General features: G+C 27.6%; 1 protein-coding gene across 1 annotated transcript; it reads left to right on the top strand.

Moving 5' to 3' along the window:
- Window positions 1-1,720: 1,720 nt before the first annotated feature.
- LOC107441837 (uncharacterized) lies at window positions 1,721-7,669 on the top strand. The gene is made up of 2 exons (XM_016055226.4): window positions 1,721-2,232; window positions 7,022-7,669. Exons 1-2 carry the CDS (start codon window positions 1,835-1,837, stop codon window positions 7,473-7,475), a joined length of 852 nt encoding a protein of 283 aa, XP_015910712.3. The 5' UTR covers window positions 1,721-1,834; the 3' UTR covers window positions 7,476-7,669.
- Window positions 7,670-10,569: the final 2,900 nt, after the last annotated feature.

The raw sequence follows: 10,569 nt of genomic DNA, 5'->3' as shown, positions 1-10,569 counted from the left end.
CGATATAGTAATTAGCCTCCTAGTAATTGAAAAAAGTCGTTATATCATTCGGTTTTCTTTTACAACTATAATCATATTGATTTCTTAAAAATGTTAGATGAATTGCTCCTAGTTTATATACTTTAGCTAAAAGTTAAGCTAAGATAAAAACATAGTAATTGATTAGTCTTTTTAAAAAAAATAAACTAAATCAAATCCTTGTGAATTGAATCGATTTACTAGATTTTGATTTTACTAAAGATACTAATCTGTTTTGGAGGGTGGTAAAAAACTCCTTACTACAGTACGCATATTAGAAACATACATTAATCTAGAAGGTTCGCACTACCTTACAACTTTAATACTAGTATTCAATTAACCTTCTATAATAATGACAGATGTATAAAGTTCTGTTTTTATTCCATGAACCACATGGTATTTTTCTTTTCAAAAGAGGGTCTATACTGAACGGTTTATAGCAACTTAAATGTAGCAATTTCAAGTTATAAAAAGTTACAGGATAATAATTTATAATATAAATTTATTAAAAAAATAACAAAGATGATAATAATATATTAATGTAGAATAATATAACATAGAAATATTATTATAGAAAAAATGTCAATAAAAAATTTTTTCGGTCAGTAAAATTTTTTTGTGAGTTACCAAATTCCTATTTGAAAAGAGAAGCTTTCTTATAATTGGTGAAGCGTGTTTTGGCCTTAAATAAATATTAAATATACTTTTTAGAGGTCATGACAGAACGGTCTCGTGATAGACATGAAAAAAAAAAAAAAACCTCGCTCGCCACATAATTATTCAAAAAAACCTGTCCTTCCCCTTCATTTTTTCGGATAAAAAGTAAAAGTACATCAATGATGAAAGTCTCTGAAAAACTGGATTTTCATTAAAACGTCCAAAATCTGTATTAAAAAAGTTAATTCTTTCAGAATCTATCAATTTGATATGGAAAGATATTTGTGAAAGGAGAGTTCTTTAACATATCAAATTTTTCAAAGTTATAACATGAATATTTAATGTATTTTTCCTCCCAAAATATTTTCAAGTAAAGTTCTTTGTGGTCAATATATTTAACTAAATTTTGTCCCATATTCATAATATCTTTATTGATAGATTAACCTTTTATGGTTGTAAGATTACTCTGAAACAATTTTTAAAATATATACATATAAATTTAATATAACATAAAAATTAATTTAATATAGCATTCATATGAAAAAAAAAAGCTTTTAAACGAAAACGACCTTCCGATATATCTCACAGACTCAATAGGTTATTGTGTCGCAAAATCTGATTTTCTAGGTTCAAATATTTTTTTTTTAAATACGGTTAATTAGTTTACAAATCTATGTAACCTTTAGTTTCGTTATGATTAATCCTAATCGTAATAATCTTGGAGTTTCATACATAAAACTATAACAGTTTTGTGTTTTAGGAAGAAAATAAACAGTCTATTTCTTTTCTTTTTTAATTGACTTATTTTATTTTTTTGTTTTTTATTTATATTCCTTTTTTGAAAAATCAGGATTCTTAGGGGAAAAAAAAAGAAAAAGTACGAACCACGTGTGTGCAAAGCGTACTGGGGGGAGGAGTCTACTAGTCTTTAGAAAAGGTGACGGAATACATGCGTACTTTAACAAATGACGGTGCGTATGACGTTCAATCCTATTGGCCAGTGCAAAATGGACATTGCGCATGCGTACTAGCTGGCATAAGGGTGCAACTAGTTTAATAATCTTGAATTTATTACTTTATAACTTGAATCTTACCAGTCAATACTAGGTCTTACTATTACCTATCACAGATCGAGCAAGTCAATCTTAGCAGTCGAGCAATGGCGGAATACCTTATCAATAACCAGGGTGATTATTATTGCTTAGACGCCGCTTCTTTATATAAATATTTTACAGTTGACGAAAAACGCTTTCTTCTTGCATATAGTGCTAAAGCTAATAACATTACAGATACTACTTTTAACGGCATATTGCATCATATTTATTATAATGTAGTATTTAATAAAGTCGGGACTATTGATAATGTCCTAAAAGTGATCAAAGAACTTAAATTGGATCTCTGGTCTATGTTCAAGAAGAAACTTCCAGGTAAAGAAGTCGACTTTTCTCACGGTAGTCTTTTAAGAAATCCCGAAGCATTCATCAGAATAACAGAAGCAGGAGCCTCTAATGGATCAACAAAAGCAAGACACCTGTATCACCGTTCCTTCTTTATAGGGTAAGTTTTTATTTCAGTTACTTTTCACCTTAAATTTTTAACCTGTCTAGATTTTTATCCTTTTTCTTTAAATAGTTGGTATCGTTATCGAAATTTAGTTTCATGACTTGAAATTTTATAGAGCTGCAAACATTTTTATAGATATTTCAGAAATTTCATGTAAGTGAATTTAAAAAGTTACGACTGTTTTGTTTCCTTTAAAGGCTATATCCTTAAATGTATGTAAAGATTTTTTTAAGCACCAAAAACTGTCTCTTTCCTATTAAGACCATTGGTAGCAGAAAATTTTTTTAAACCGTAAAAATTCTACCTGGTCCAGTTTGTAATAGAAAATAATTTTAGAATAAATGTAGAGTTGATGCAAACTTTAAATATCTTTAAACCTAGAATTTAAGGAAAATTACACTGAATTCCTTATATTTAAAGTAAAGAACGCTCCTACCTTAACATTGGGGTACAGATGGGTAATTTTAGGGATATGCATGGAATTTATGGGATATGTAACTTTCATTTCGAGCAATGCTAGTGAGGCAAATATTCTTACATTTAAAAATACATGGTTTGCTCTTAAATTAATAATAATTGTTATAAGTTATTTTTAATTGCTATAAGTTCTCATTAATCTTAGTTTATTATCATTGTTTTCTCTGATTCCTTTATATATTCTCAACAAAGCAATTGTTAACTGCAGATTCCTAATTTCTTATAATTTTTTTTTTTACCTATTTCATTTTGATCAAAATAATATTATACTTTGTAAGACAAAGTTCCTTATTTTCAGATTTATTTTTTATTTCCTCTTTTTCATATCCTAGTTAATTAAATTTATTTATTCATTTTTTTCTTTTACATATTCCCTTTATATATTTAATTTTACACATTTATCATACAAAATATATAATTTTCCGTTCTTTTTTTTTTTACTTAATAGATGTATTGTAAGGTTTATTTTTTCTTTCTCTTTATTTTACCCATTCGCATTAATTCAAGGTTATAATTTTATCCAATAAAATGATTAATTGATTTCTGATTGATTTTTATCCAATAAAGTGATTAATGATTGATGTGGTGTGAAGATTTCATCTTTAGCTTTTTTTATTAACTTGTTTTTCCAAATTTGTTTTTTTTTTAATTTTCTGCCCATTTTTCTGTTTTAGTCTCACATATCTTCTATGCATATATTAGATGCTTTCTATCTTTCTCTATATATTTTTGCATTTACATATTTTCTACTTTGAATGAATTTTTCTCATATTTTTATTATAAGCTTCCTTATCATTTCGTTACCCAATACTTTCAACTCAAAATCAAATATAATTATTTCATCAAACAGAATTTTATATTTTCTGTCAATACTTCTTTGTCAATATTTGCTTTTATTTGCCTTCATTTTTTAATTTCGTCTCATTATCTTGCATTATCTCTAAAGATGCGTTGCAGGGATTCTTTCTTAAGCCTTATCATTCCTTTACCCATCTTTTTTAATTCAGAAAAATATTTTGGATTTTTAACAAGAAAATTCATTAGTTTATAGTTTTTTTTTTAAATTCTACCCGTTTTTTTTTCTTTTCTTTTTGCATTCCTTATTAGCAATCTGAATCTATGTATATTCTCCTTTAGCTAAAGCAAGCGCTTCACAGTTATTGCTTGGCGACATCCTGTCATTAGAGAGCTCTTGTTTTTTTCATCTTTTCACGAGCGTCATTTTAAAGCTTCTTTTGTCTATTTCTTCTAATTTAAAATAATAACTTTTAGCTTTATGAGATAAAATTGATAATTTTCAGATTTTCTTAGCGATAATTTTTATATACTCATTAGTTTTTCATTTGCGCTATTTATTTATTTTCTTTTTTTTAAATTTTTTTTCGCAGATTTGTTGTCGAAGTTCTGTTTTAGGCTTTCTTGTCCAGTTTGGGCTTAAACTATTGTTTAAATTTAAATTAAATAATTTTTCGTACAAAACTCATGGTTTTTCTTTTTTTTAATTTACTGCCTTTTTTGCGAAAAACCTATTTACATTAAGTAAATAAACTTTAAAAAAAAATAATGCATCCTGTAAAATATTATATACATTATTAAAGATTTCTGTCTAATTTATAATACTTTTCTTAAATTATATATCAAAACAATGCGCGCTTGTAAATGATTTTTCACTTCAAGCCATTGACGGGTTCTTTTTAATTGTTCTTCAGTTTTATTTCACTGAATATACAGATAGTTTAGCTTTATTTAATATATTTTTTTAAGGAGCAGTTTTATTTTATATTATATATCGAAGATTTTCTTAATGTTGTGTGAAGTATTTGCTTTTTGGTTCAGAAAGTATTGTCCACATATTTAACATTAGAAAGATGATTCAAAATTTAACTACGATAAATAATCCTATGCCGCATATCAAATGCAAGTTGCCACTTTTAAATTTTCCGAGTGTAGATTTTCAATTGAGTAAATTTATTTGACATGAGAAAATTTCGTTAAATGGGATATTCAGTTATTTATTGTTTTAACTCAAAAAATATTAACGCTACAAAAAAAACATCTGGACAAATTTTTTTCATGTAACTTCATAAAAGAAAAATAAATTGTCTTATTGTCCAATTCTCAATGAGGCTGTTGCCGTATTGAGTCAACTTTTATGCAGAACAATTGTGTAAAGGCCAGGCATACGATTTCAAACAGTTTTTTTCTTGTTTAAACAACTTTAAAATAGTGGATCCTTCGTTTAGTATTGTTAATATCGAAAAAAAAATCCTTGCATTAAGAGTTATGCTATGAAATATTTTATATTGCGTGCGGAAAGAAGAAGAAAAGTGAAATGAGCTCACGATTTAAAAACACATTAGTTAATTTCCATTCTGTAATGCAATTAACTTTTTCACCACATCTTGTAAATTTTTAAATCTGTCAAATTGTTATGCATATAAAACCACAGAAAAACTATTAAAATTAATAATAATTAAATTACTTAATTAATAATAATTAATTAATAACTGAAATTTAATAATGAAATAGAAGAATCCCCAAGTAAGGATTTTTTCCTGGATGATGGAATATGCAGTGGCGATTAAGGAGTAGAACAAAACCTACAAGAACATGAAATTCCTTATAGCGAAAATTGTTGCATTCAATTAAGGAATAACACGTATGATATAAATAATGCACTGAGATAAATATTTCAGTTACCGATTTTATTATTAGTTATATTAATTTATAAACTGGAAAATAGAAGTACAATTGTAATGGCAATTATTTTTAAATCTTCTCAAAATCATATTTCAAATATATATTTAATGTTAGTCCAAATTCTTGCAAGATTTTGAAGGATTTATAACTTTTAAAAACTTGTAAATTTATTAAATTATGGAATTATCAAGAAAATGTTTTTTCAAAGATATTTTTTTCTTCCCGGAAGGAATAGTACATTTTTCTCCAGAATTACGAGATAATTACTTGTATAATAACCTCCTTTACATAAAAAGCGAGCAATCGTTTTCTTGTCTTAATTAATGAAGAATGTAAACTTGGATTTTATGTACAAAATTTTCAAAATACGTTTTTTTCTTCTTCAAATATTTAAATTTTAAAGAAAACTAAGTATCGGATTTATTTTAAACTAGAAAACAAGTAAGACCGGAACTAAGTTTTTTATAAAAAATATTGTTAATATTTTTGTTGATGGCCGAAGAAACAGTTGTAAATGCACCCTTAGTTATGAATACATTCTCTATTTTTGTTACGTTAGCAAGAAATCCAATTTTGCTTTCAAGAATTGCGTTATTTTTCATGTCTGTTTTTTTTCATTCGTTACTTAGTTTATAGAATGTAAATTTGTGTATAACATATTGCAACAATAGAAAGTTTTCTCCTATAAAGATTCTTTTTACCAATTAGTTTAATCAAAGAAAGAGTGAATGCTTTCTTCAAATTATTGCCGAAATTCTTATTAAAAATTAATTTTGAATTTGTAATCATTAACGCAAGTGGAACAACATTACCATTACAGCAATGATTAAACTCATTCATAAAATAAAAGCTCAAAAATTTATGATGCGTTTTTTTTTTTTTTTTGTGAATTTAATTTTCAAACAATTGAATATTCCGTTAAAGAGGAGATAATCAAGTTTTTATTTATTTATATCTAATCTTTGCCGAGCTGTTGTCAATAGAAAAAAAAGTGTATGTGGTGGGATTCTTTTATATTTTGCAGTTTAAACATCGACACATAAGTATTCGGTGAAAGAAAAAAGAATCAAGATCGGCCATATTCTCCGATTCAGCAGACTGTGCAGGTTAAACAATGCTTTAAAATCCCGAGTATGAATTTACAAAATTAAAAACGTGAACTTAAAGCTAAGATTATTTTTCTCATACACCGGCATTTTTTAAAAATTTATTTATTTATTTATTAATATTTACCCTTTCCATGCAGTTGTCAACAGAATAAAAAGTGTTTGTAGTGGGGTACTTTTAAAATATGAAGCTTCTTTTTTTATTAACTCGAAATTAAATTCTCTAATAATTCTAAATAATTGAATATAATTAGCTTGAAAGGCATACAATCTGCGCTCTATAGTAAGATGCCCCATAGCGGCGAAACTTCTTTAATAATGCCGCAAGTATAAAGTCCTGTGCTTTTGTAGAATTCAGATCCCCTTGAAATCGTTCCAACTTCAGTTTCGTATTCACGATCACTTTTAAGGAATATTGAAACAGAGTAACGTTTCTTACATGCGTTTAAAAAGTTGAATTTGAGTCCTTTTATTTAGTATTTTTTTTTCTCACTTTTTAGGTTTTTTGATGATGAAGAATACGGTACGTGGGCCGAAAATTGGAATGTTATTTCTAGAGATCCTCTCAATTTCCGTGCACTTCAGCTTCTGAATCTATATATGAGGTTCAATTACATCACCGGTAAATCAGCAGAGCTCGAAACGGCTGTGCGAGTACTCTGGAGCTCCATCCCAGATCCACTTTTGACCACGACCGATGTTTTTAGGCTTTTTGAAGGCATCGATCCCATATATTTTCAGAAGATAAACAACATATGGCAATGGTATTGTGATCTAGTGAATTATGAAGAATCTTCTGTTAGGCGTCCAAGATCTCTGCAACACCTTTCAAGATGCTTCATCAGAAACCGCTTAAGAGAGAACTTTAAGTTGCCAGAAGGAGTGGAGGAACTAGGCATTCCTAAACATGTCCAGAAGTATTTACTTCTGAGAGATTTCTATAAGATAGATTGAATACTTTGTCTTGGAATCATTTTTTCAAAGTATTTCATGAAAGAAATTGACTTGATTATTTAAATGACTAACGTGATTATGGTTTCGAAATGTTAAGGTTTCCTATGAACTTCTTTATAATATTATTTTCACAGTTGCATGCTTCACCGTTGAAATATTTCTTCGGCATATGAATAAATTGATTGCTTCCTTTATCTTTAGTTTGTTTGAAGTATCTATTTATATGGTAAAAACAGCACACGGACAAAATGAGGGCAATATAGCATTAAAAAATAAATACTTTTGACATGTGAATAGCTACAAAACATAATATTTTTAGTAATGTAAAATTTTAGTGTGTTTAAAATGCCACCATTCCATGTTGTGTTCAAAATTGTATTTTTCTAAAAATTTTAGTAAAGAGGATACTTGATAACGTACTGGCACTTTAAATTTCCTTTCTAAATTTATCATAATTACTTGGGATGAAACCGAAAACTACTTATGAGTAAAATATATGAATGTTCTGCTAGCTCACTCAAATCAGTTGTATATCGTTTTCTAACTTGATGGCTTGATGGCTTAATTGGATATAGAATTTACAACTGATTTCATTTATTATATATATCGAGAGTGAAAAGGATTTTGCTTACATATTGTAGACTGAATAACATTGAACAGTACTCCAGGAAAAGCAAAAATGCTCACGACAGAAAGATTTGGGATACAAATTTCCGGAACATAACTGGTTTTTAGAAATAAAAAATAAAGTTAAGTGTAATACCTTTTTTCAACACTGATAAAAAATAGTATTGATTTTAATTGTAAGTTGTCAAGAAGTGAAATAATTGGATGGGATATAAATATAGATGTAATCTGAAGAAACAAAACATTTCTTTTGTTGAAAAATAAGATAGCTTAGTTGGGTTTTCTAAATCTCGCTTTTTGAAAATAGAGAGTTAAAGTAATAAGTAAATTGCACATTACTTTAGGACGGAATTAACGGAAGTAATTTATTAAACGGAAAACTCTTTTCTTTCTAATAAACTTTTACGTAAGTTTCTTAGATATTTGAGTTTCCTTTTCTCTAGGAATGACAACTGAAGATAAGTAAATTTACTCTTTCTTTATTGTAACTTGGATACATTATGCTTATTAAAGGGTTACATTATATCCAAACCAATTTGGTAATTTAGACTACGACCTTAGGAACCTATCTGAATGAGTTATATACATATGATATATACATATGAATTATATACATATGATATCGTGGATGACCGAAATTGGTGATTGCTGACTTTCACCAGCGATACTGACAATCACATAGTTGCTTTGATGTGATCCCAGCATCAAAGTTATTTTTAAGGTAATATGTCACTGACCAGTATGCATTTAACCGGTATTCCGAACACAGATGTTTCGTCTAGTCTATCCTCAATAGATATTAAAATATCGAATGAATATAATAATATCAATGAGTAAATTAATATAGAATCGGATATCAACAAAGCAATTATGTAATTGTTAACATTCACTGATGAAAATCGACATTCTCTTAATTTTGGCCACTCACTTTAACATATACATTCCTATATGGCAAACACGTGAACGATTCAGTAGAAGGTTAAACTGGATCAGACTAATGAAAAGGAGAGAAATAATCAAAACTTTCAGTATGTGTATTTTTCGAAATGCAGGTCAATAAAAAACGTCATCTTTTTAGTGTTAAATCTTATTCGTATATTATTGTATTCGTATTATTCATATGTATCAGAAAATTATATTACTTTGGAAAAAAAATTTATGAAAAGAGAGGAAGAAGAATTATTAAAATAAAATGTTTTTAAAGAAATATTTAAAATAAAGAAATATATATATTAAAATGCTGGAAAGCAAAAGAATTAGAAGATATAATATCTTCATCAGCTCACAAGATTATTTCCGCAAATAGGAGTTCTTTCTAATATTTTTCATTGTAGTCAAAGCAAAATATATTAATACATCAGAGTGAAGAGCACTCAAAAAAATTGAAACAAAATGTATCAAGCAAACAAGAGAAAATAAAATGTAAAGAAAAAACAGAACAAGACAAAAAGCAAAAGTGATCAGCTGATTCAAATTAAAGTACTTATACCGGGACCTTTCAATAATGATTTAAAATATTTACGCAATAAAATTGCCAGATTACAAAATCTGAAAACAGAAGCGTAAAGGGAAATTTTCTGCTGATAACTGTGTAATATCATAACGAAAAAATCTTTAAATGGAAAACATTTTTATTAATTTCTGGCATCTATACCAAAAAGCGAAAAACGATCATCGCTTCCTTCTTACAATTTTAACCAGTTATTTTAATAAAATAATACGTGGTGTTTTACTAATGTAATACGTTAATTTCTTCTTAACAAAAGAAAAGTTTTTCTACTGTTTCTAGAATTATTGCCAGGCAATGCAAAATAATAATCCTTATGTTGACTACACATCCGCTATGTCCCCTTATTTCTCAACTAGTCAACTTACTATTCAAATCAACATTTAATGTTATCTATGACTACAAAAGGTACCGTTAATGTCTAAAATATTTATTATAACGATTTGATATTAATATATTCGTTTATATTACTTGATGATAGATTGTGAGAAACATCTCTCGTGGTCTCGTGAGGTTCTCATGGTCTTCCTCTCCATGTAACGCAAATGCTGGTTAGTTAAATCAAAAAGTCCTCCATGAAAGCAAATTTCTCCCAATACTTGATACAGGAGCTCCCTTGTCTTTTGGATTGGGTTCAAAAATACAAGACTACGGGGTTGAACATTAGTAGTTGTAAACCCAAAAATTGGGTCGGCTGCTCAACGACGGTTATAAAATAGAAATAAAACATGGACATATTTATAGTGAAAAACTAAAGTTTTCGAAAACTGAAATATTATCTGTAGAATTTTAGAACTAAGCAAAGAAGCAAAAAAAAATATTCTAAAATTTTATTTATAGAATTTTGACTCATTAGTTTTCTTAATTGTCGGAATGAAAATAATTTTCTTGCTTCAATTAAAACTAATGTGTTTTTACTTCCATAGATAATATGAACCATGAATGAATTGAAATTGGAGT

This window comes from Parasteatoda tepidariorum, chromosome 3 (genome assembly GCF_982258835.1).
Source record: "Parasteatoda tepidariorum strain Cologne lab strain chromosome 3, Ptep-v5.0, whole genome shotgun sequence".
NCBI lineage: Eukaryota > Metazoa > Arthropoda > Arachnida > Araneae > Theridiidae > Parasteatoda > Parasteatoda tepidariorum.
The sequence above is the reverse complement of the archived record's forward strand: the minus strand, read 5'-3'. Positions and strand labels throughout refer to the sequence as shown.